The following is a 27,601-nucleotide window of genomic DNA, read 5'->3' on the forward strand; positions in this document are numbered from 1 at the left end:
AAGTGATAACAATTCAGTGTGGTACGTGCTCACGCGGTGGTAATGATATTTAAAAACAATAGGTTATGCAAAAATAACAAAATTAACCTAGAATTTACCTAATATCAAAACAAAAAACGAAATCTCCAATTCTAAAGTGCTAAAGTGATTAGCGTACACATTTATGTAACCATTTTTTTCAGTTGTAGTTATGAAAGTGAAAATAAAATGTTTTCAATCGGTTCATTAACTTAGTGCTAGTTTATCTTTGCGCTAATAAGGTTGTATTAAAAGTGTGATTAACTCCGTGACATTGGATCAGGAAACATTAAGGTAATTTAACTAATTTAGGTAACCACTAGGTAACTAAAAGGTGCAATCGGTTAGGAGATAGGACCAATAGGTATTATATTTTCTAGCAACATACCTATTTCCTCACATCGTAGCATTTTTTTTCAAGGTTATGGGTTTTTAATGGTCTCACTCTCAAATTGTGTACTTTATTATCTTCCCCATTCCCTTGCAAAGGCTTACAATACTTGTATTAGGTCGGTTAACTACCCAGCTATGTATTACACATATAAAAGTTCCGAATAAGGGGTCATCCATTAATTACGTCACACGTTTAGGGGGAGGGAGGGGGTCAAGAAAATGTGACATATTGTGACATGGGGGAGGGGGGAGACACAAACTTTGTGACGTCACTTTAACTTCATCAGTAACCGAATTTTTTTTTTTAATTATTTTATTCGCTGTACATTTAAATAACAAGTTTTTAAAACGATAATCGTTTTTATTTATTTAATTTTCTTTCCTAAGCAGTTTTGGGACTTTTGGGTTATAAAATTACTAATGTTTATATCGTCAAAAATATTTTGATAAAATATTAATAATACTTAGGTACTTACTTAATTCGATTTGGCGATTTCGTAGAAAAAATGTGACGTCACACTAGGGGGGAGGGGTTTGCCAAATGTGACCAAATGTGACAAGGGGGGGGGAGGGGTCAAAAAACCTAGAAATTCGTGTGACGTAATTAATGGATGACCCCTAAGAATCATGCCGGATTTCCGCCTAAAGGCTTCAACAAACATTGCAACTGCGGTAGCATTGTAGGGTCATTGTGCTAGTGTTCGTCCGGCTCTAGTTTTCGTCCACTGGACGAAATTTGAATACTTATAAACGTTCATGCTATCTAAACAATTTATCTATCTACATAAAAAATATATTTCGCTAGTAGCAAATTATAAATGAAACGTATTATTTGCTAATCCGTCAAGTGGACGGAAACTGACACCGGACGGTACACTGACGCAATTACCCTATGTTGTGCCAAATGTGGAAGTGTCACAATAATCGTCAATTTGCAATGAAAATGATGACGTGTATAGTGGCACTTTCACACTTCATAACTTTAATATCGTTCAGAGTTAACTTAGACGGACTCTACCTATGATCCACCTTTTCAAATTGGTCCCTGACTCTGACTCACTAATTCCCAATCTTCAGTGGAAGTATAACGGTAGGCTTCGCTACTACGAGATAGCACTAGCAGACTTATCTGTAAAGTTGTTGTATAGCTGCTATCAGTGTAGTTGTTAGTGTTACCATCACTAACAAGATTTTAACCCTGTAAATGTCGAATGTGCTTAGAACATGATTTTTCTAATAATGAACCTAGTTAGGGGTCGTCCATTAATTACAAATCAGTATCACACACAATTTTGATTTTTTTATACTCCCGTCTCCCTTGTTACCTACGCTTTTTCATAAGAAAAAGATAAGTCGTTAATACGTACTGTCACTAGGGAATGCAATAACCGGCCAAACTTCATAACTGATTTCGATTACGGTTATGCCCGAAAAATAACCGAATATCGGTTATAATCGGTTACGATTATTTTCGACGAAAAATTATAAATTTACAATGAAGTAATTAAAAAATGCAAAAATCTTTATTTTAGTAAGTACCTACAGTATTAGGGAATATGAATAAAAGTCTTCGTTTTTTAATAAAACACATCAAATACAGTAAAAGTAAAATATGACCTTGGACGTGATACAATATTCAATAAAAATATTTCATAAATAAGGGAAGTAAATTTGATATATTTTAGTTATTAAAGTCCACGAATGACAAAAATTATAGTTACAGGCGCCATAGCCAAAAAAGGCAGGATTTTGATGATTTTTTGACTCATTAGATGATAAAAACATACTATTTAAGTTATAAATAAATAACCGTTACCGGTTATTCGAGTTTCCAATATTCGGTTATGAAATTTTGTCAAAATATTCGGTTACGGTTACAACCGATTTGCATTCCCTAACTGTCACATGTCACACTTCTTATGTGGATGAACCCTAATTGGTGCTAATTAATTAACTAGTTGTACCTAACAACGTTGATTCAGTTTTTTTAAATTGTTTATTCTTTTTCTTGTTCCTAATTTTTCTTTATGATAAATATATTATGGTAATACCTAATATATGTACCTAATAAAAAAAATTTAAATGTTCATTCTTGTTGTATACTTACCTATTTTCGATATTGATCATGTTGCTGAGTGACTATAGGTAGGTACCTAATTGAACGTCCCATACGAGATCAAAGTTACTTGCACCTTATAGTTTTTGAGCCTCCTTATTACATTACTTAAAGATCTCCAGATTTAAAGTTACAATTACTAGCTACACTCGTTATTTTTTTAGTCTTTTACCTGCTCAGGATTCAAAATCAGCCTTCGCAACATAAACCAAACCATCCTGTCTCTGCAAAAAACTACTCTTGCACACTTCAATTATTTAATAGGTACTATTTATATATATACTACCCGCGGTCTTATCGCCAAAGAGCGATCTTTTTTCAAAGGAGCATGGTTTTGCAATCACACGTCGAGTCAGGGTGTTAATATCTCCTGAAACATCTCTTATCAGCTGTTATCTGTAGTATCTCGGCGTGCGAGCCACTCGGCATTCGTGAGATGTGGGTAAACTGGGTAATGGAGACAATTCCTGTAAGTTTTTCTTTTTTCAAACCAAGAGGTTTAGGTTAGCTGTAACTTAATTAAAAAGAGCTAGGGTAGGTTATCTAGTGATGTATTTCACGACTCTTTTCTCTCCGCACATAGTCTTAATAAGTACCAACAAGTAATCACTATCACATACACCTTATAAAACAAAGTCCCTTACCGCATCTGTCTGTTTGTGTGTGTGTATGTTCGCGATAAACTCAGAAACTACTGAACGGATTTTCATGCGTGTTTTTCACCTATCATTAGAGCAATTCTAGAGGAAGGTTTAAGTGTAGGTATAATTTGTTAAGGTTTTGTGTAACCCGTGCGAAGCCGGGGCGGGTCGCTGGTAGAAAGATAAATGACCAAAAATTATTCAACCAAAATACCTAGGTATTAGCCTATTGAGATACTAGTAGTGGTGGGCGCCCAGGCTCCAATTTCACCACGGTGACAGGTGCGACAATTGTAAAACATCACTGTTGCTGACGTCACAGGCATCCATGGGCTACGGTTACCGCTTACCATCGGGCGGGCCGTTATCCTGTTTGCCACCATCATTGTTTTATTAAAAAAAACTTTATTATATCGGAAAAAAACAGATATTTCTATATATTTATGACAATTGTCACAAGAAACACTACAATTGTCACGAAATTCCGACATATAACTCATTACCTGTCAAGAATTACCTACAATTCTTCTAAATCTTGACAATTGTCAGAAACTTCGCAAAAGAAATATCTGTTTTTTTCCGATATAATAAAGTTTTTTTAAATAATACAATGATGGTGGCAAACAGGAATACGGCCCGCCCGATGGTAAGTGGTAACCGTAGCCCATGGATGCCTGTGACGTCAGCAACAGTGATTTTACAATTGTCGCACCTGTCACCGTGGTGAAATTGGGGCCTCTGGTCGCGGTCGGTTGATATGTATATTATTATGATTTATTTTATTAGGTGTATCTAACTCAAAAGTAAAATATTTTTTCACATCGCTAGGTTACGGCGACAGCTAATATCCTATAATTAAGTTCATCACAAAATCATAGTGAATATGTACTTACCTATACATTTTTAACTAATACTTTGGATTTAACCTTTCACCTCTACCCTCCATACTTCCAGCTTACCTATTCTTTTTGCCTGTAGGTATTATACTTTTCTTTCGTTTACTTCCTGACTAAACTTAAACTTTCCTATACTTCTAAGAAGTTTACAATCCTTCTGTCTGACGCTATGACACATAAATATGACGTTGACGGACCATACCTATTCATAATCATAACCAGCTGAAACTGTGATTCAAGTTATCAGTATTTTTACGATCTCAATATTCAAAGTTATACGCATTTATCAGTATTAAAATGATTTAGATTCCGATTTCATCATTATCGTAAATGAAAACATCGAGTTAATAGTTAGCTGTAAGTTTTTATAGGTTTCTTTGTGTACCTGTTTTAAACAAATCTCTGAAGATGTAGGCAAAACACTAGAGTATTATAGATTCTCTAGATTTATGTACTGTGACTTGTTTCATGAAGTCTGTGGCCTAGTTATTAGTTAATACTTGAACCTTAAGAACCCTTTGTAATATAATATAATAAATAGCAGTTGGGAAATAGTAGATGACAATAAAGTATTGGATGCAGGTGGCGTGGTAGCCGTGACAAATGTGGCTGCAGCCTGGCTGACCAATGGCGGGCAAGGTGCTGCGGGCCATCACAAGGCGGAAGGTGTTCCAGCCAGAGCAACTCGAGGCTGGCAACTTAAGGAGGTAAGGAGTTAAACAAGTTGCAGGTGGTCTGGAAACTGATCTAATAGGGCAGCCTGGTTGAACAATCGTTTGCGAGCCATCACAATGCGAAAGGTATGGTAAAGCTCCTCGAAGCTGGCAACTTGACAATGTAAAACATTCTTTTTCTAGCGTTTGTCTCGGCTTATTGCCACTAGGGCTCTCGATATCCATGCTACACGCCAACCCGTGCGTCCGTGTTCTTAGTCTCGGCGGTGCTAAGCGTCCGAACTACACGAACCCGTCAAAGTCCGTGCTATTTATTATACTGTGCCCGTGTTGTAGTGCGTTCGGCTCCGGAGCCGCGGTCATACCTAGTTGTTGTTGTTCTGTTTTTTTCCGTTTGCTTGTTATTGGTAATGTATTATAGTTCGCTATAAATTTTACATTCTTCCCTCTTACAAAGAACGTGTCCGATTGTCACTATACGTCGTGAACGGGCCGGACCCTTGTGTAATTAATATCCGTGGATCCGGACACACGGGTACACGGACCTTAATTACACGGACCCTAATTACAGGTACACGAAACCCGGACGCGACCGCAAGCCCTCATGGGAGCCTCGCTTAGCAACTAATCCCGAGAATTGGCGTAGGCACTAGTTTTTACGAAAGCGACTGCCATCTGACTTTTCAACCCAGAGGGGAATCTAGGCCTTATTGGGATTAGTCCGGTTTTCGTCACGATGTTTTCCTTCACCGAAAAGCGATTGGTAAATATCAAATGATATAGGTATCGTACATTTCTTACATAGGTAAGTTCCGGATTGAAAGTGGCACGTTCTTACCGCTAGGCTACCAACATTATTGATCGACTATGACTCTTTTTCATTGATCACAAAGATGTAGGTATAACCGGTGCGGTTGATCGATTAGGATTCTTGGTACAGCTATCGATAGCAGCAGTCAATCGACGTGAAAATGTTGACAATAATTTCGAAATCAAGTTCAATTTTATTGTCATCGCCTCACATTTTACCCAAATGACGTCTACTTTACTGGTTTGTCAAGTTCTACATCTACGGCGACCGCTTAACCCTTTACCAGACTGACATTTCAAAAATGACAATCGAGTTAGTCATCTGACTTACCTACTCATCGAAAATAGAACACATGTTTGAAGTCCCGTATGTGGGAAATATATATGCCTTAGCCTGGTAAAGGGTCAACTTGTTTATAACCAGTCTTATGATATACCCATATAGTTGGCGATGAACGACGATGGCCACGAATAAGCGATAAAAGTAAGCAAAACGATCTTGAATAAACGATTTTAAAGAGTGTGTTGTGGTCTGTTACAGATGCTTGAGTGTCTGGGACCTAACGTCGCTTGGCGTAAGCAGCACGTTGGGAGTGGGCATCTACTACCTGGTGGGCTCTGTGGCGCTGGACATAGCTGGACCATCGGTCGTGCTCTCGTTTTTCATCGCTGCCGTTGCGTCTCTATTTGCAGGTGTGTTGAGTTTTCCTTTGAGAGTGACACTGTTAGATGTTTGGGCCTCAGAGATCTGACAACTATGGGCTAAGGCAAGGCAACATGCTGGGCGTTAGACACCTACAACAGGCTTAGATATATGCAGTCATGCATTTGATCTGGATTGGTTACAGTGGTATCTGTAAGTTTCAAAGGTGACGTTTCTGGTTGAAGACATGGACCAAGTTAAAAATGAAAAGAAATCCCAAGCGCCCAAAGGCCCAATGAGATGGCTCTGGAAAAACAGTGGTTATAAAAAAAATCTCTCTTGAATTTCAGGACTATGCTACGCGGAGTTCGGAGCGCGCCTACCGCGCGTGGGCTCAGCCTACATCTACACGTACGTGACCACAGGGGAACTGATCGCCTTCATCATAGGATGGAACATGATACTTGAAGCCTTGTTCGGTGAGTCCTTTTTTTATGACGTAGAATTTTGGAAGCTGAGCTCTACGGGATATTTTTTAATGCTTTTCATTTTCCTAACCCATTTGATTTAACATTAAGAAATGGCTGTAGAATCAACGGGAATATTTCTCTGTTGCATATAGTTTCGGCCAACTGCAAAGAATGCTGACTGTATTGTAAGGACACTAAGCACAAAGAATTTAGTACATTAACCCGCCTGTTCCTATCTCTACCACACGCGCGTAATTATATTGCTGTTCCGCTCATGATGGCGGATGTTAATGCCACTGTGCGACCGCGACAATATAATTATGCACATGCGATAGAGATAGGAACAGGCGGTTAAATACTAAATTCTTCATGCTTAACGTCCTTACTTTTGTTCATTGATTTCAAAATGTGTACGTCTGACGGCCAATCATGGTGATGTAACATGAATTTTACGAGAAGACCAGTACCATTTAATTAGCTACCTGAATATACCTACTAAATATATTTACCTCTGTTGAACGTTTAACAATTTTAATTTGAACGTTTTTTTTATCTTAACCCAAGTATATCTAATACAGTTACATTTTTTCGTAGGTGCAGCGAGCGTGGCACGCGGTCTCAGCCTCTACGTAGACATTATGGCAGGCAAAGCCATGTCGGAGTGGTTCACGGCGGTCGCGCCATTACACTGGGATCTGTTGGCAACGTACTTTGACTTCTTTGCGTTTGGGATTGTCATCGCTTTTGGAGGTACTTAATCTTCAGTGTCTTTAGAAAAATCAGCATTGCCTCTAGCTTACAGGCTAATCATTCCCTATGTATTCGTCTCCAAGGTTTGTGTTAATAACATGGCCTGAAGGGTACATCAAATTTCCATAAAACTTAATAGTAATACATAATACAATGCTGAGAGCAGAGAGAATTGAACGGAGATGATGAAAGATGTCACCGTAAAACTTCACGAGTGACCGCGTTGGATCGGGGAATAGGACCGAGAATAGGAGCTCGGTTAGCCATGTGACCTAAACTATAGATAAAGATACCTATATATCAGCATAAAGTAGTGTAAATTATTGTAGCCAGTAATTTGACAATAGAATAGTGCGCTATTTACTTCAGCTACCAAGTAAAAACAGTTTTGTATAATATCAGAATGAAATTTGTGTTTCAGTGCTTCTGGCATTCGGGGTCCGCGAGTCGGCCACAGTGAACAACGTGTTCACCATACTTAACATGATCGTCATCGTTTTCATCGTCATAGCCGGCTCTTTCACTGGTAAGTGTCTAATCTAAAACTTTTTAACAAAAAAAATAACCGCCGAAAAAAAACTAAAAGGAAATAAAAAAACCGGCACTAACACGAAACGAGTCGACCAACAAAAACAATAGCACACTGAAAAGAAAAAAATAATTATTTTGTCTTCAATAACGCACCCTTAGGGTAGGATTTTTTTCCAAATTTTCATTATTATTACGACTACTCTGTAAAAGGTTATGCGTGGTCATACGTTACAATCGGTGAGTGAAAAAATCAATCATCCCCTATTTTCCTACCCTTAAGGTTGGATTTTCGGGGTATACCCTTTCCAATAGAAAAATAATTATCAAAATCGAACATCTCTGTAAAAAGTTATGCGTGGTCATACATAAAAAAAAAAATATATACGCGTCGACTTGAGAACCTCCTCCGTTTTTTTCGTCGGTTGAAAATAACTAAAGCTAAAAAAATTTACGAAAGAAGAAAGAAGAAGACTTCTTTCTTCTTTCCATCCTGTTACCCCCTGCTGGGGTGTAGGGCTCGAACCTTTTTCTTCCACTGACTCAGTTCCTGGGCAGCTTGGGTAGCCTCCTCCACCCCATCCCCAATACACCCAGCTCTTGCTCCACAGAACGGCGCCAAGTAGATTTAGGGCGACCATGTTTCCGTTTGCCGGGCACTTTCAGGTCTGAGCCACTTTGGATATGTGGGTGAAATTCGTAGTTTAGCAAAAAGGATCCACCTCTAAAAGTTGTCATTTAAGTGGCTTTTGTTTTTGACAAAAAGCTCTACTCTAACTAAACCTATATTGTTGTATGTTTCAGCCGATGCAAACAACTGGTTCATCCCCGAGTCTTCTGTCCCACCCTCGTTTGGCACGGGGGGTTTCTTCCCCTTCGGCGTGTGGGGCACGCTGCGGGGCGCCGCTGTCTGCTTCTACGGCTTCGTGGGGTTTGACAGCATTAATGCTACTAGTGAAGAGGTTGGTTTTAATAGGCAGACAAACGTACACATATGTACACACGTAGAGAAATTTTATGGGAGCCCAGTTTGTCCTTAACGCTTCCGCTTTTGGTGCTCTAAAATGCGAACAATCGCGGCGCAGTGGACTTAAGCAGCTTATTAACAATGAAATGCTATTCTGCCTAAACCATTTCACAATGTAGGTACGCTAAACATGATACCTTTTCAACGAACTACATGTACTATATAATATAACCCATATAAATCAAATGATTATAAATCTTTAGGTACTATTTGTTAATTTGAATTGTCTGAGATTTTTGCTGAGAGTGTTAAGTGATAAGGATAAGTTGACATATACCAAAGAGTTTCTAGAATTACGAGTAAGTAGGGCAGGGCACATCGCTCGTCAACCGATGGTCCTTGGGGCAGAAGGTGGGTTATCGACAGGGAACCATATTAGTGGAGATCCCGGGAAGGGGAAGGCCAATATCCAGCCGTGGATGAATTACTTATCGGCTTATTTATTGATGATAATCTATGATACTATCCACTTCATATTTCCAGGTGGAGAATCCTCGTCGATCGATCCCGCATGCCATCCTCCTCACGCTGTTGGTGGTGTTCCTGTGCTATGCCAGCGTAGCCATTGTGGTCACAATGATGGTGCCCTACTACTTACACGTGAGTCTTTTAAAATCCAAAGATTACTCGTTGTTTAACCCATTAATGGATTAGAATCTAATTAGATTATAAGAAAACTTCAATTCAAGCCTCGTTATTAGTCCTAAAAAATCTGCTTAATAAGAAAGATATTACAAAAATATGAAGTTATGGTATTTTTTTCCGTATAATATATTATGTAGTTGCAGATTGTTAGTGCTGGTAAACCACCTATTGGTTGATTGAAAACCTGCAGTTGATTTGATTTACAGTACCAAAGTGATCCCATACGGAGCATAAAAAATATATGCAATCTGTACTCGTTTTGGCCATTATCTTATGAAAAATTTGTGTTCAGGACTCATTGGCGTCAGTGGCGACGGCGTTTACTTACGTGGGCTGGGATTGGGGGCGGTGGGTGGTGCTGGTCGGCGCCATCTTTGGTATTTCGGCCAGGTAAGTCCCACGTGCAGAGTAAAAATAACTTGGTGGGTTGGTGTGTGGGCTTCCGTGTACCGATGTGCCTACGGAATGTTTCTAAAATTGCAAAAATTATAAATGCATTTTTGACGATAGACCTATAGGTATAATCAGAAATAATAAATTCGACTTTAAAATCAAATTATTTATACAAAATTTGCTTCAGGTGGTTTAAATATCCTGTAACTCGACGTAGAGTTTTCTAAAAAATTCCAGATATTAAAATTACAGTTAGGTACATTTCCCAATCTGCCACCCAGTGTAACCGTCTTTAGTAGGTATACAAAACCAGATAGACCGGTTAGTAAATCTCTCTTCTCTTCTTTGTCATATCCACTAAGGCTACACATCATGGCTAAGGGACATGACGACTGTTGACACTCTTCACCAGGGCTTTCCAAGCAGCTCTATCTTGGGTCCAGTGTATGCTAGCCATGTGCCTATAAAATGCTATAAATGTGGCTGTGTGGTTAGTAAATGTGGCTATTTATAAAATTACCATTTTAATACCTTTACTCTTTGACTTCCCAGTTTGTACGGGTCGATATTCCCTCTGCCGCGACTGCTGTACGCAATGGCGTCTGATGGGTTGTTCTTCCACTGGTTCGCGAGGATCAGCAAGAACAAGAAATCACCGGTCATTGGAACACTTGTACCGTCTGTTGTCATAGGTAATATATAAACAGTTCCTCTTGTTTCGTATTTAATATCTATATTTACGTAAGGGCTCAGTCCAACTACCCTCGTTTAGCAAGAAGCAAAAACACTCTTATCCCTATTAGCGATTAGGAAGAGACAGTACAGTACACCTAATGTGTCAAATGTCACGCCCCAGATAAATAATGAAGAAATTTGGAGCAAGGCTAACTGGAACAAATGGGTCGAAGAGTATCAGTAAGGGCTCTCGAAATTATAAGACGGAAATGGTTGGTAACAGTTGATGATACTATTTCGGAAAAAAAAATGCATAAAGACTGTCAAAGGTAATGTAATGTGTCTCCTTTATCCCGTGCCCAATTTAAGGGTTAAGTTGTACTGTACCGTTATCAGCTCTGGACTAATTTTGTTTGTTTATTTGCTTCCAGCTTTATTGGCCGGCCTGTTAGGACTGCATGCGCTGGTCATGATGATGTGTGTGGGCACCTTACTGTCATACACCATTGTCGCTGCATGTATAGTAATACTCAGGTAAATACGGCAAGTTTTTCTTTAGCCCTTAACTATAAATATCTGGGCGACCGAGCTTTGCTCGGAAAACATAGAAATACTCAAAAATGCGCGTTTTCCCAGAGATAAGATCTAGCTAGATCGAAGCAAGTACTATGGCTATAGGTCTAAATAGCCACGACGTAATTTTAGAGGGTCTCTAAATTGTAATCGGATCAACATAATGTTTCAATATCAAGATCATTAAATCTATATTCCAGGTACCGTTCACAAAAGATCGCTACTGGATCGAAAGGCATTGTAAAGCAGATATTCTACTGTGGGAGTCGAGAAGCCACGGAAAGCAGCTCGCGGTTGGTTAACATTGTGCTGTGTTTATACAGTAAGTTATACTAAATTATTTACATTCGATTTAGCCGTAAAATAGGTCAATCAGATCGTAACTAGCTTATCTGTAATAGGTTTTTTTTTCACTCTTGAAAATTCTTGGTTGAGGCACTGAAAAATAGTTGTATTCGTGTAGGTACGGAAGTACGGATAATGTTTTTAATTTCAAGTTCAAGTATTATTTTAATGAATTATAATAGCCCAAACTCAAGGAGGTTGTGTTGTTTAATAACACTTTATATGTAGGTATACTTACCTTCGGTTTCCATCATGAAACCAGACAGGTGGTACCACAACGTTACAACTTTACCGAGGTCCTTGAAATCTCTGCCTTGAAAAATTTTACCAAAACTAAGAAACATTGTAAGTTTAATAAAATATTGTATAACCATGTTTCCAGTATTCATGTGCGTGATCGCCGTACTGGTAACAGTGCACATCGACACCAGTATAGTCTGGTATATCCTGCTGCACGTAGTCGTCTTGATGTTGCTGATTGTGATGATGATGCAACCGCAGGCCAAGGAGAAAGTGTCTTTTATGGTGAGCCATTCAGCATGCTAAGGTACTGCCAGCAATGTCTTATCTCTATTGCACGTGCATTGTTATATTGCTGTCCCGCTCGCACAGTGGCATTAACCGTCGGCTGCGATAGAGATAGGAAATATCATTAAAATAACTAAAATATAATTATAAGATACAGCGCGCTAATAGCGCTCTATCGCGCGCTAATGGCGCTCTATCGTACGCTAATGGCGCTCCATAAATTCTAGTTTTTGTTTCAGAATTTTAACTCCTTTTTTAAATAAAGACATTTATATATCAGGCTAATCAAATTAGATTTTTTCCAGGAATTAATTCCCAGCAAGCTGGAAATCGTCTTAATAGGTACCTTCATTTGGTTCTAAATTAGTGTAATCCGAGTTTGCTCCATTCCAGGAGTCGTGGAAAAATATTTGCTCTTTTTCAGTTTTTTGCTTGTAAGTAGTTCAAAAACGATAAGACTGACGGAAAATTTGATCATGACAAAAATTGACATCTGAGGATCCGAAAGATACCTTTATATGAATTCGTAGTCAAAGATTGTAAAAAATGGCCGCCATATTGAATTTTTGTGGTATAATCGTGTATTTTTTTTTTCACCAGTGTCTAATCCACCACAAACTTGCTGGTAGTGAGATTGTAATTGATGGTGAGTTCCTTCTACATCGAGTGGTTTTGTCAATCCAAGGTACAATGTATCTCCCAAGGCTCCCAAAATTTATCCAAACCTCCTGGGGTGGAGCAAACTCGGATTATAGGTACGCATTTAGGACCAAATGAAGGTATTATGTAAAATGATTTCCGGCTTGCTGGGAATTAATTCCTCAAAACGCTTTTTTTTTGGATCTAATTTGATTGGCCTATATTAGGTATAATCCTTGACATATTTCAGTAGGTAATTCAATTATCTTTTCAGACTCCTCTAGTTCCAGTGATCCCGTGCTTCAGCATCTACATCAACATCTGCCTCATGGTGTTGATCAACGTGCAAACCTGGATTCGCGTCGCCGTCTGGGTTGTTTTAGGTATAATATTACTTTTATAGAATTATTAGTAACATCAACAATAAAAATTATCACTATAAGTAAATCTAAAATTTCAAATTAGGAAGCAGAGCAGATTAAAGATAGCAAAAAGACATCAAAACTATTGACAAATTTATTTATTTTATTTACAGGTATAATAGTATATTTTATCTGCGTGTGTTGCTATAAGCGCCACGAGTACAACGACACGCACACACACAAGAACGGGAAACCTCCTGTTCAGATCATCATAGAGTCCCCAACCCCTCCTGATACTATCGCTGCAAGTAGTACCAAAAGAGGCGAGGGCCATCACAGTGAACAAGAAATGAGCGAAATAAGGCCTGCTAGCCCTATTGAATTTAAAGAGAAAGTTGTAAGAAATGTCATCCAAGAGGAGGTGATAGTTCAACAAGCGGCTATTATAGAAAATAACGAGGAAAAAGAAGCTAATATAATCGATTTGTTAGATCAAGTACTACAAGCAGAAGAAGACACGTACAGTGTAAAAGGAATAGATAATTATGGAGAAATTACGGAAAAGGAAGATGATGTAATAATAGTTTCAACGTCACCCGAATGCATTCCGCATAGAAAGAGTTTAAGTGAGTTGTCGGATGCCGGGTCAGACGCATCGTTGGGTAATCAAGTGTTATCTAAATATGATGTAATAGCGCAAGTCCATAGAGAGGACCTACCAAAATTAAGTGAAGAAGATGATAACAACGATCAAGTTCTAAACGAAGAAAATGAACACGAACAAGTTACCGCTTTCAATGACAGCGATACTAACTCTCAGACTGATGAGTCTGGGTATTCAGACACTATCGATAGAACGGCTTTAACGGAGTCTGTCGAGGAAATCAAAGAACATATTCCAAACATCCCGGAGCCACCACCTTTTGATGAAAATTATTTCATGAGCCCTAATTTTAAGAAAGCTTATACGATTTCATCTAGACCTAATAAACCGAAACTATCAGATCAAGAAGAGGAGAAGCATAGAGAAAGCATAAAATCTAACAGCTCACAGGATGACACGACAATTACTTTCGGTAGTGACCGACAGGTAAATTTCATGTCCAAGCTGTCGCAAATATATCAAACTAAAATAGCAGACCAAGAAGAAGAACAGACTATAAAGCCAGGCAGACGGTCACATTCTACTGGCAATGTGATAGAGAATACTGAATACAATATGAACAATCGGGAACGTCCGCAGATTTTCCTAGATATGAAAAAGGAACTACTGGCGAGGGACGCGTCAAGTTTACGACCAGTAAATAAAGAAGAACAAGAGACCGAAGAGCCTGAGAGTGAAGAAGAAACGAGCATGACTAGAGCAGATTTGAAGAGCAAATTGGAGAACATATTTGCCACTGGTGGTCCGATGCTTCTAAAGCCAAGGTTGATGAAGTCAAATCCACCCACTCCAGAAGAGTCGTACCAAACAGATGCCTCAAGTACGGAGAGTATAGCCAAAACTCCCAAAATGGACAAAAATGATACCATAGGAAGGCAGAAGGCCAGGTTTGGTGAAGTGCTCAACTCTTTTCGGTTAAGTTTGAACAAAGACGATGAAGTGTGAGTGTACTATTTTCTTGATGAAATTATCAGAATGACTCCGTTAAATGTGCTTTTAAGTGGTTTATTACTGCATTTGGGTATTATAAACCTAGTCGTATGTTTAAGTGCCTTATTTATGTATATTTCAATAAGTGTTATATTAAAAAATACGAATTTAGAAAGAATAAATGTATTATTATTTTTCTTTCGAGTCAAGCTGAAAGTGCTAAAAACAGTATTTATCCTATTCTGCAATGATCCCTTTTGCTTTAAGGTGTCGTTTGGAGTACCTACTTAAAACTGTAACAAAACAAATCGAAATCAAAATACATTTATTTCAAACATCAAAAAATATATAATAAGTGCATAAAAATCACTGTGTCTCGTTTTTGTATAGTTCTTCAATTATATCCTCTAACTGCATCTCTTTTGCACAGGACATAAGGATCTCATCCATGATTTGTTCTGATATTCTGGAAACAATGGAATAATTTTTATTTGAATATGTATTTATTCTTCAACTAAAATGTACAAAATTATATGCCCCCTGCCCTAAGGAGGCAGTTATCTACTTTGTCTGCTCCGAGTGTGCAAGCAGTAGCGGCTAAGCAACGAGTTAGTAACCGTTTATTTTAGACAGCTATTGCACTGGTTCTGTGGAGCAAGAGCTGGGTGTATTGGGGATGGGGTGGGAGGAGGGCACCCAAGCTGCCCAGGACCGAAGTCAGTGGAAGAAAAAAATTCGAGTTTTGCTGGGGAGCAGGGGTTAACAGGATGGAAAGAAGAAGAAGATGTGCAATCTTCGCTCTGGTCTATGGTTCCAACAAGCAGTTGATGATAATGATGTGACTTTCGACATCCGGTGTTCCCACACTTACTTGCCGATCATCTCCCAGGGCTTTCCGACCCTGCTGTTAGCGTACATGGGGCTGGACAGCATGTGCTGCACGAACTTGGTGCGGTACTGGAAGAGCGCGTCCGTGGCCGAGCTGCTCCAGTTGAAGCTGAGCCGATAGCGGTCGAGGTCTTTAACTGGAGCTTTGGTGGAGAATTGTGGCTTTGGAGCTTGCTTTTGGATTGTTTCTTCTAGTATCTGATTGTAGGGAAATAATGGTTAAATGGCTTCAAAGCTACGGTAAAGCGCGGCGAATAGGATTAAAATAAAAATATGTTGGTATTTGAATTAATCGACTCGGTCTACCCTATTCAGTACCGGATCTCCCAAGAGTTTTTATTGAATATTTCCATTATTGAATTGAGTAAATAAAACCCCCGTAAGTAAGCACGTGTAAATTTTGTATCAGTAGTAGACATAGGTAGTTGCTGTAAGTAGTATTTAGTTGGTATGAGAATCAACCGCGTAACGTCTTTGCATCACCTTTCATTGTCACTTTTTCCATATTAGGCCAGTTATTTTAAGCCTAAAAAGGGGATCAACCTCGGAATGAGAGATAATAAGCTGGAAACTCGTATACACACCTTCGTAATGAGGTATTAAAGGTACTCCTAAAAGTCAACGCATATATCGTGTGCGCGTCGGAAGTTATTCAAGGTCGGAGGTTATTCAAAGATCATGAAAATCGGTTTTTCGCGAAAATCTGTTTACATTTAAGTAAGAGTTGTAGATCATAAAATTTGACACAAGTTAGGTATCAAACATTTTTTCATGGGATCAGCCGTTTTCAAGATATAGGGCACAGAAAGCGCAGTGATCAGCGCACACACCGTACTATTAGCTGGTTTTATAGTGCACGACACCTTGCATTTATGTGACTATGCGCTGAAACTTAGCACAGTTGATTCTTAGCTGGTCTTGAGTAGATTCAGACCGGGAGCCATCAAGAGCCACGGCACATTTAGTGGGACCCCCCAGGGGGGGAAGTTCGACGCTGCCGCGCTTCAATGGAAGCATCATTTCTTTAAAGCTATACATATTAGGGCATGTGATACATAATTTTCGGATAAATTATGGATGGGGAATCTAGTTTTAGAACAAATACAATGCACTTTCTAACAAAAAACGAATAAAGTAGAAAAGACTAAAAAACGTATTTTTGTTTCTTTTCTAATTTATACCAATTTTTTTATAAAACAAAATGCATCTGCACCATCTCTCTAACCCGGGGTTAACTGGCTAAACCTGGAGTTACCTACCATGGTTACCAGTACAATTTCACACTGGGTTAACGGTTTAAATGCTGGTATAAAGCAGTTTTGGCCGGTGGGATGTGGTCTATTTGCCGGTCTGTCTTGGTAAAATAAAAACTCATTAACTGAAGTACACGAAGCGGATCTGAAATAATAATTATGACACACAATATTCTGGTGTAAGTTTTGAGATCCTATTAATCTGTTTATCTGTTTCAAAAAGCAAATCTGACCTATCATATAAAATGTAACGACGTATTTTTCGATGGAAGCCATTGCCTCCTCAATGCCCCTTAATAGGGATGATGACACATGTTGAATTTTATAACAAAATCTAGTAAAATAGATAGCAAATTAGCAATTTATCACATATTGTGGATATTAAAAAAAAATATGGAAATAATACAAAAATACAGCATCTGAAAGTTTCAAAATTTAAGTTTTTTTTTAACTTCTAAAAACGAAATAAGTAAGGATACCATTCGATTCCTCACATTTTATCCAAAAAAAGATTGTATGGCAACTATATACATAAACGCAATATTTCACAGACAAAACCGCAATTTTCTTGTTTTGTTCATAGTGTTCTGTTCATACTTCAAGATGGGCTCTCAGTGACCTTGACGTCACGGTCACTTATCGTTTTGTTAGGGGCGTTTCGCGAGTGAAGTACGACTGTCGGACTTTGACTATCATTTCTGACTTTTGTATTGCTTTAATGCAATGGGTCCCATATAGACATTTGATCCTAAAAACAAACCTGATTGATTGATACCATCAATGAAAATTTGTCATGTAGCCTATTGCTATAATAACAGGATAGATATAATAGGATCTCAAAGCTTACACCAGAATATTGTGTGTCATAATAATTATTTCAGATCAGCTTCGTGTACTTAAGTAAATGAGTGCCGTAAATATCTGTTTACCAAGAGAGACCGGCAGATAGAACACATCCCACCGACCAAAGCTGTTTCATATCAGCATTTTTAAGAGCCATATAATCAAGGGGTGCATGTTTGGGGTCAGTTAGCACAAGCTCAAAATCTACCGACCGTCTACTTGGGGTTGCACGAAGGTCAACAACAACTGGGAGCCTACATGGACGGATTTGCCTGTTGCTGCAAAAGCAGGTCTAGAAAATGTCAGGTGCAAATGCAAAGAACAGTGCCGCGGCTGGTGCAATCGTAAAAACAGGCAGGCGGTTTTTAATACCTCTGTCTATGCAGGAGATCTTGTAATATATAAAAGAAATGTACATTGCGTTGTTTCCATGTACATCCCACTGACCCGGGGTTAAGCGGTTAAACCGTTAACCCAGTGTAAAATTGTACTGGTAACCATGGTAGGTAACTCCAGGTTTAGCCGGTTAACCCTGGGTTAGTGGGATGGTGCAAGTGGCGGAGACCTAAAACAATAAAAACAGTTTAAAACAGTACCTACCGACGTATTTTTCGATGGAACCCCACTTCACGGACGACCGTGCATTGAGATTACCTGACCCACGCTTAATATTATTTTTTATCTCCCATGTATCAACAGATTTATGAAATTAAATATATATATTTTTTAAAGTAATTAAATGTAGCTTTACGACTGTTTTTTTTGTGATTTCTGTTATATTAAAAAAAAAATTGGTAATTATAAAAGAAACTAAAATACGTTTTTTAATCTTTTCTACTTTATCATTTTTTATTTGTTAGAAAGTGCATTGTTTTTATTCTAAAAATAGATTCCCCATCCTTAATTTATCCGAAAATGATGTATCACATGCCCTAATATGTAAAGCTTTAGAGAAATGATGCTTCAATTGAAGCGCGGCAGCGTCCAAGTTCCCCCCCCCCCCCACTAAATGTGCCGTGGTTGTCGATGGATCCCGGTCTGAATCTACTCAAGACCAGCTAAGAATCAACTGTGCTAAGTTTCAGCGCATAGTCACAAAATGCAAGGTGTCATGCACTATCAAACCAGCTAATAGTACCTATGTCTGATCACTGCCCTTTCTGTTCCCTATATCTTGAAAACGGCTGCTCCCATGAAAAAATGTTTAACACCTAACTTGTCGCAAATTTTATGCTCTATATTTTTTACCTACATGTAAACAACATTGGAGCTATAGAAATGTTGACATCCGCGAAAAACCAATTTTTAGACCTTGAATAACTTCTGACGCGCACACGATATATGCGTTGACTTTTAAGAGAACCTTTTTTAATACGTCATACCGAAGTTGTATACGAATTTCCAGCTTATTATCTCTCATTGCGAGGTGAAACCCTTAATTTAACTGTTTTTTATTGCCACCATATTGCTAACCGTAAGTATGTATATTCTTTTGTGTCAGCTACATTATAAACTCAGATACATTACCTCTGCAGAACGGTTGCCTCAAGTGAGCACAATTTCCCGTGAGTTCGAAACGCAAGAATTGGAGTAGGTACATATCTTCGGCCATTGTTGTCTTTGAAATAAAGCTGACGATCGAGGTTTATAATAATTAAATTTGCACTCATTCACGCCATATAAAAAGTTTGGGATATCAGTGCAAATTGTTTTTTGCATCATCTATTATACTCGAACAAAGAAAGAAAGCACATATAACCCAAGATCGTAGGACTTGGCGCAGGACAGTGAGGAGACCCGACCCCAAATAATAGGACCAGGACAGGAAGAGAAGAAGAAGATTTGTATATATTGTTTTTAATTTAGTGCAAGTTATGTTACGTATTTTTAATTTTAATTTAATTTTATATTGTATATTTTGAAATTGAAAATTGATCTATTATACTCAAACATGTTTAGCATAATTCAGTACCCGCAACAGTTGAGGTGTGCCGAGGGAAGGCGAACGTGGGCTGCCACCGTTGACACATAGCAGCTGGGCGTTCTTGGATCCAAATGCTCGCTCCCTTGGGCTTCTGGTGGAAGGAAAGGTACATTATACTTGAAAGTCCTTTTCCAACTATTTCGTCGTTTAAGGAACCCACAGATTACCAGTTCGCCGGACGATATCAGCCTGTCAGTTGTTCGGAACTGTCACCTTTTGCGTTTAACTGACAGGCTGACATCGTTTGGCGAACTGGTAATCTGTGGGCCCCATTAGAACGCGGTCATAGAGGAGTACACAACACAACAGCTTGCGAAGCGTAAACGCTAAAATCGGATTTCATTAGGTTTATTAAATTACCTACTTCAAACCATGATAATTATTAACCCAGTGGAGACATTTTATCAAAAATTCTATCATGTAGGTACATTTGTAATTAATCAACCTACACTTAGCATATTAATGGGAACGTGCAAGGAAAATTCTGTCAAATTAGGTATTAAATAAATTAGTAATTAACTTAAAAAACTAATTTCATTTAACCCCACCCTAGACTAATGTCTCTAATGAATTAATTAATGTGTTTTCCACTATACAGTTTAATTTAACTAACTAGATTATCACCCTTGTTCTGTTAAAACGTTAACTAATTAACTCAATAAAACCATTTAAATAGAGTATTATAACGTGTATCGGATGGATTAGGTAGCAGATCCGCCTACTCACGAATTAAATATCTTTTCTCAAACATGCAATGAAATATTGATGTTATGTTCCTTATATTAGGCTGCGAAGTATGACGTTTCAGGTGCGGCTAGGACAAAAGGTCGTTAATGGAATTTCATACACATCTTGCAGGCCTAGGCCGGCAAAGTCCTCTTTTTTAATTTTCATTTCACATATATTTGTGACACAGCATCGTGGCATTCATCCATTAAAAAAAAACTAGAGGCAGTATCTGCTTTATGGTTCGTAATGACACTCTGCCACTACGCCTATAAAAAAAAATAAAAAACAATGTTTGCTATAATTTGCAGTTTTATTTGTATATAATAACTTAATAAATAATACATTTTATAATTTTATATTATAAATTTAACTACACAAATAAAAACATTTAAAATATTTCATCTAAACGTTAGCGGTAAAAAGGTCTACTCAAACACGCGTAGTTATATTTTTTAAATTGTTATGGAGGTAAAGTTGAAAAATATTCATTCTGTTTTATTGGATTTATGGTGCGTTGTAAATTTTTTGACTTTAATATGAGTTCCGACGAAATAATGAAATTAATATTAATTGTAATCGTAGGCGTTGGAATTGGCAGCGTAAGCAGAATTGATTTTAATAACTTGCTGCCTCTGCCGCCAAGTCAAAGACGAAGTATGTATATGGTTGCTTATGGCAATTTTATTATTTCAGAAACTAAGAAAAATGGCTTACAGTTTATTAGAAACAGTTTTGTGGCATATTTTAAATGAATGTAACTACAAATTCGTCAACACTGTGGAAATTATACTTATTTACTCAGTGCATAAAGCAACGATGTATGTGAAACATGATATCAACATGAAAGACTATGTAAACTTATGTGACGAAAACGACAGTCAGACGGATACAAGGCGAAAAAATCAAAGATACATGAAAATATACGGGTATATAGTAAAAATAAACGACTCGTGTAAAACATACGCGTGATAATGATATAGGTACGTGTTGGTTATATTTTGGGTGTACATACTTTACTTTTAGTTTTTTCTATAAATAAAAGTTGGGTTTCGTGGATTTTTTATTTCATTGCATGTTTGAGAAAAGCACTATACATACCTCGGCGGGAAATGGGGTTGCCCGCGCTCAGACCTATCCGGCCTCGCTTCGCTCGGCCGTCTATATGTCTTCGGCCGGCAACCCCTTTCGTCCCGGCCTCTGTAGTAATGTACTATTAAAATAAAGAAAAATGGAGACGAATTCTGCTGTTGATATAAACACAACTGGATTAACCCTTTACCAGGCTAAGGGATATATATTTCCCACATACGGCACTTCAAACATGTGTTCTGTTTTCGATCAGTAAGACTGACATTCGATTGTCATTTATGAAATGTTAGCCTGGTAAAGGGTTAAGCGGTTGCGTTCTCGTACAAAATTGAAAAGGTAGAAGGGGCATGAAAAGTTTAATGAGAATATACTGTTTCTTTTTGTTTGTTTAGTTTTTTTTTCGGACGTCGAAAATACGACTCATCTCTTAATAAGTGACCTTTGGTGCGTAAGTCAGTTTACTCGGTCGGGTGCTGCAGTAAAAGGCTAACTTGGCAATATATCAGAAGGGTGCGGAGGGCGTCGCGCCACCCTCAATGTCACGAGTCTAGACGATCCCATAAAGAGCCATGTTTTGACATTGCTATTATACATGTAGATACTTACCTACCTAACACTAATATACCTACTGTGCTATTGGGTTTTGATATTTTTATCTTATGTTTAAATGTTGTCACATTTACTGTCCTCCGAGCCGAGGGTCTGTTTTTTTTTCAACCTAGAATCTAATTTATGCCGTAGATAATTGGGATTAGTTCGGTTTCCTCGCGATGTTTTGTTTTACTAAAGAACAACTGGTAAATATGAGTCACTGTCAATAAAAAGTTATAAGTACAGTCAGCTGCAGAGATATCTGCCCCCCTGCATAGAAATTAGTTTGCAGGGGGGGTCAACTATCTTTGCAGCTTACATTAGAATATAGATTTTATAGTACTATATATGGATGTTTAAAATAAGTGATACTTCAAATTTGCAGTTGTTTACTAAGTAAAACACATTCATCACAGTAAAACACATTCACAGTCATTAACATCATCCATGGCCACTTTATATCCGGGACACTCTTTAAGTAGGTACCTACTTCAATTTCAATAAAACTTCGCACGGGTTAAAAAACCTTAACAAATTATACACCTAAACCATCCTCAAGAATCACTTACTGATAGGTGAAACCCGCATGAAAATCCCTTCAGTAGTATTTGAGTTTATCGCGAACATACATACACACAAACAGACAGACGAGGCGGGGAACTTTGTTTTATAAGGTGTAGTGATGAGTCGTCTCAGCCGATTTGATACTGCACACACCTCACGTAGTCGTTTCACAATTATTTTTATTTGCTCACTTAATAGCCAACCAGATAATGATTATAGGAGGTGATGTCACTAAAACCTATCGTTGACGCACTGTTATTTAGACTTTAGTTAAAGCGAACTTTAGTTGCACCATGCGCGAATAACGCACCGATAAACGTACCTACTGGTGTAATTATGGCCACGGCTGACATCTCTATAGAACTTTTGATAAAAGGAAATTGTAATGAACTACGATGACGTTGAGTGACGGTTTGGTGCAAGCGGCCCGGTTTGGTTACGGCAAATGTTCAAGTCCAAAACAAATGTAGAGTAGAGTCATTATTTTGGATAAATAATTATCCCAACAAAAACATAAATGTGAAATGAGAGCCAAGTTCAATATTAAGAATATGTGTCGTTGTTGACTCGCTGACAAAAGAATTGAGATCTATATGGGTGCCAAGTTCTGTGTTGTGTAGAAAATCCTGAAATTATAAAGGATTTGACTTGGCTAGTTTTTACCAACAAACCAAATTTTAGAAAAGTAGCCTATACGTAAAAACTAGCCAAGACAACTCCTTTATAATTTCAGGATTTTCTACACAACACAGAACTTGGCACCCATATAGATCTCAATTCTTTTGTCAGCGAGTCAACAACGACACATATTCTTAATATTGAACTTGGCTCTCATTTCACATTTATGTTTTTGTTGGGATATCATTACTTTTTGTACAGAAATTACTATAGTAGGTATTCATCATAAAAGCAGTTTGCCTAAGCTGAAAAGGAGACCCTAGCTAACGCGCGGTCAATTGTTAAAAAGTTTCAGTTTTCAGATTTTTTTCTTTTTTATACGCCTAATAGTCTAGCTTCATGCCAAATATCAAGTTTCTAAGTGATCTAGAAGTGGGTTAGGTTTTTGGTTTATAAGTATTACCTAATTTTTTTTTTACATCTAAATATAAATAATTTCCCGTTTTCAGATTTTTCCCTCTATATAAACCTAATAGTCTACCTTGATGCCAAATATCAAGTTTCTAAGTCATCTAGAAGTGGGTTAGGTTTTTGGTCTATAAGTATTAGTTCTTTTTTTTCCATCGAAATATCAATAATTTCCAGTTTTCAGATTTTTCCCTCTATATACACCTAATAGTCTACCTTGATGCCAAATATCAAGTTTCTAAGTGATCTAGAAGTGGGTTAGATTTTTGGTCTATAAGTATTAATTATTATTTTTTCCATCTAAATCTCAATAATTTTCAGTTTTCAGATTTTTCCCTCTATATACACCTAATAGTCTACCTTGATGCCAAATATCAAGTTTCTAAGTGATCTAGAAGTGGGTTAGGTTTTTGGTCTAAAACTATTAATTATTTTTTTTCCCTCGAAATATCAATAATTTCCAGTTTTCCGATTTTTTCCCCTATATACACCTAATAGTCTACCTTGATGCCAAATATCAAGTTTTTAAGTGATCTAGAAGAGGGGTTAGATTTTTGGTCTATAAGTATTAATTATTATTTTTTCCATCTAAATCTCAATAATTTCCAGTTTTCAGATTTTTCCCTCTATATACACCTAATAGTCTACCTTGATGCCAAATATCAAGTTTCTAAGTCATCTAGAAGTGGGTTAGGTTTTTGGTCTATAAGTATTAGTTCTTTTTTTTCCATCGAAATATCAATAATTTCCAGTTTTCAGATTTTTCCCTCTATATACACCTAATAGTCTACCTTGATGCCAAATATCAAGTTTCTAAGTGATCTAGAAGTGGGTTAGATTTTTGGTCTATAAGTATTAATTATTATTTTTTCCATCTAAATCTCAATAATTTTCAGTTTTCAGATTTTTCCCTCTATATACACCTAATAGTCTACCTTGATGCCAAATATCAAGTTTCTAAGTGATCTAGAAGTGGGTTAGGTTTTTGGTCTAAAACTATTAATTATTTTTTTTCCCTCGAAATATCAATAATTTCCAGTTTTCCGATTTTTTCCCCTATATACACCTAATAGTCCACCTTGGTGCCAAATATCAAGTTTCTAAGTGATCTAGAAGTGGGTTAGGTTTTTGGTCTATAAGTATTAATTATTTTTTTTCCATCGAAATATCAATAATTTCCACTTTTCAGATTTTTCCCTCTATATACACCTAATAGTCTACCTTGATGCCAAATTTCAAGTTTCTAGGTCATCTGGAAGTGGGTTAGGTTTATGATCTATATGTCAGTCAGTCACAAAAATGCCGGTTTTTAAACGTTAATTTATCAGTAACTGTTTGAGCTACGTTTATGAAATTTTGTATTTTGGACAAGCTAAGGGGCTTGAATACATGTGCCAAATTTCATTAGTGTAGGTTAAGTAGGTTTCAAGTTGTGAAGGGGTCAAAAGTAGCTCGAAATGGTTCGTGTAATATTACACACGGTTGCTGCGTCGCCAGTTCCTTTTTCTTTGAACTTGGCTGGACACGCTACCGCGTGTCTAGATTTCGAAATTATGCCGCTCATCGTATAAGAATGTCTCTGTTTTAAGATGAGCAGTTCCAAAAACTTTAAAATTGTTTCGCATTAGAAAACTTTATGGGTAAACAAATGTGTAATGCTGCTTAAGTAGTTAATAGTAAAAAGAATAGGTTTTCGGAGCAGGGTGTCGCTATTGACACACTCACACACTTAGATAAGGATGAATCAATCTCACATTAGGTTATTGCTTCCAAGTAGGAAAGTGTCATAGATACAGGTTTACTTCGTAGTTTTTGTACCTAACTTGGTCTGACTATCCCTGCTGGAATAGAATTAGTACGAGTACCTACCTATCAATTTTGTCAGTTCTTAACTAATCCGTTATTTCCGTGAAAATTTATATTTTCAGAAATATCCACGATAAACATGTTTGGTTTACCTACAACACTACTTAATGAATTATTTTTACTCAAAAACGTTTGACCTTATTAATTTGTTTGGATATTTTGCACAAGTCTTGAACCTGAAAAGATATTATTTTTAGGAAATAAACCAAGAACTCCAAGAAGTAGTTTTTTAAATAAACCAAACACGTTTACATATTATCGATTCATAACATGATTGATCGATAAGACTGTAAATTTACCTATTTCCGTTTGTAAAATTTTACTAATTTACTGTTACTAGAATTAGACCAAGAAAAGTCTGCAGCGATTTTGATAGTCCACGCAGTGCAAGTGTTATTTTAAACGTCAAGCTTCTATAGACTATAGTTATCAGGCTTTTCTTGGTCTAACTATAGGATCCCTTGTTGGAAATGGAGTAGGAAAGTTATACGTACACTTTTACTGCTAAGTAGGTACTACTACTTGGATTTCATATAAAAATGTATCCCACATTAATAAGTTCGTTTGAAGCAGGAGCTACTCATACCTCATTTTATTACTAATAAATAAATATTTCTAATTTGAACCGGAAGATATCTAATGATGGTAGATATAGTAGTAGTTTATTTAATACTTTTGAAACAAATCTGCAGTTAGTTCAGTTCAGTCTATTTCTATCGTACCAGACAGTACCACCCCTGCTTTATATCCGGGCACGGATACAGTATAGATATTATTTTGTTTTTAGAACATCACGCCGAAAAACATTCGTCGATCGAATCAGTGATATTCTGAAAAAGCGTTAAGGGGCCCACTGTATCGGCCTATCAGTTAGAACAAAATTTTGACATTTCCGAACAACTGACAGGCCGATACCTTCCGGCGGACTGTTAATCAGTGGACCCCTTTAGGTTTCGGCCGATGGACAGTAAAATAGGGACCTACTATATACTGAGTTGACCAACACATATAATAAGGCAGTGACATGTAACGAAGCCATACGATAAATAAATAAATAAGGCACAGGACTAGTCAGCATAATTAAACGTGAGAGAAGTTAAGGGAAGTGTACAGTTCGAACACGAGCTCCGAGGAAATGCTTGTCCCGTTTGCCCAGTCCCTACGCCTATCCAGATCCTTCCACCCCCACACTTCCCCCGTTTCCTCAGAATCTGAACTCCTTGGCTTTTGTGTTCTAACTTTAGATTCTATTAAGGGGTACAGATTACCAGTTCGCCGGACGATATCAGCCTGTCAGTTAAACCCAAAAGGTGACAGTTCCGAACAAATGACAGGCTGATAACGTCCGGCGAACTAGTAATCTGTGGGCCCCTTTAGACTTGGAGAACCTTGAGATCTTATACTGGTTGTAATATTTGCACTGTCACACGAGCTTGTCTAAAGTAAGAATCTCCCTCGTTCCGAAGGTTCCACACAATCGAACTTTAAAAAGGTAACAAATGCTTTACTCCTTCATAGTCATATACCACTTTTTTCTGGAAAAAGGGTGAAACAGTCGATAGTCTCGTGACTGGTCATGCGTCCTTGATGTTCAAAACGATCTTGAAATACATAGGGTACAGGAAAGTATTTGTTTCGGAATTATTAATTCGCGACGCACTTTTGTGACGCACGTTTAATAATAATCATACATACTTAATTACGTGTGTTTCCCGGAAAGGTACATGTAGATCTACACTGGATAAGTGACCGCAGATTACCTGTTACTTTGACTTTTATGGATTAAATATTTCACTTATTTTCCTGATATTTGTTATATACACGCAATCGTTAAATTGCTAATGAATAAATAACATGTAAGTAATAATTCATTTGAATTACACAATTTAATTATGGTTAAACAATCGAGGCCGATTCTGTACTAACAAATTAATTCATAGGTTGCATACTGTTTTGATACGACCGTCGTCGTGTCAAAACCAGCAAAT

The 27,601-nt window shown here is 37.5% G+C and overlaps 2 protein-coding genes across 2 annotated transcripts in view; one reads left to right on the top strand and one right to left on the bottom strand.

Moving 5' to 3' along the window:
- The first annotated feature begins 77 nt into the window (after nt 1–77).
- On the top strand, nt 78–14,935 carry LOC134796341 (cationic amino acid transporter 2-like). The gene is made up of 15 exons (XM_063768492.1): nt 78–312; nt 4,647–4,771; nt 6,090–6,241; nt 6,542–6,670; nt 7,256–7,411; nt 7,833–7,937; nt 8,744–8,901; nt 9,450–9,566; nt 9,904–10,001; nt 10,557–10,696; nt 11,111–11,213; nt 11,453–11,574; nt 11,980–12,122; nt 13,039–13,147; nt 13,300–14,935. The coding sequence occupies exons 2-15, from the start codon at nt 4,692–4,694 to the stop codon at nt 14,733–14,735; spliced, it is 3,048 nt and encodes a 1,015-aa protein (XP_063624562.1). The 5' UTR covers nt 78–312; nt 4,647–4,691; the 3' UTR covers nt 14,736–14,935.
- Nucleotides 14,936–15,028: 93 nt separating this feature from the next.
- The window catches only part of LOC134796346 (uncharacterized), an 82,717-nt gene continuing 70,144 nt past the window's right edge, over nt 15,029–27,601 (bottom strand). Inside the window, exons 18-20 of the mRNA XM_063768499.1 lie at nt 19,677–19,779; nt 15,592–15,806; nt 15,029–15,186 (exon numbers count right to left, since the gene is read on the bottom strand). Of these exons, the coding sequence (XP_063624569.1) occupies nt 15,087–15,186; nt 15,592–15,806; nt 19,677–19,779 (418 nt within the window). The 3' untranslated portion in view covers nt 15,029–15,086. The remainder of the gene's footprint in view (nt 15,187–15,591; nt 15,807–19,676; nt 19,780–27,601) is intronic.

This window comes from Cydia splendana, chromosome 13 (genome assembly GCF_910591565.1).
Source record: "Cydia splendana chromosome 13, ilCydSple1.2, whole genome shotgun sequence".
Lineage (NCBI taxonomy): Eukaryota > Metazoa > Arthropoda > Insecta > Lepidoptera > Tortricidae > Cydia > Cydia splendana.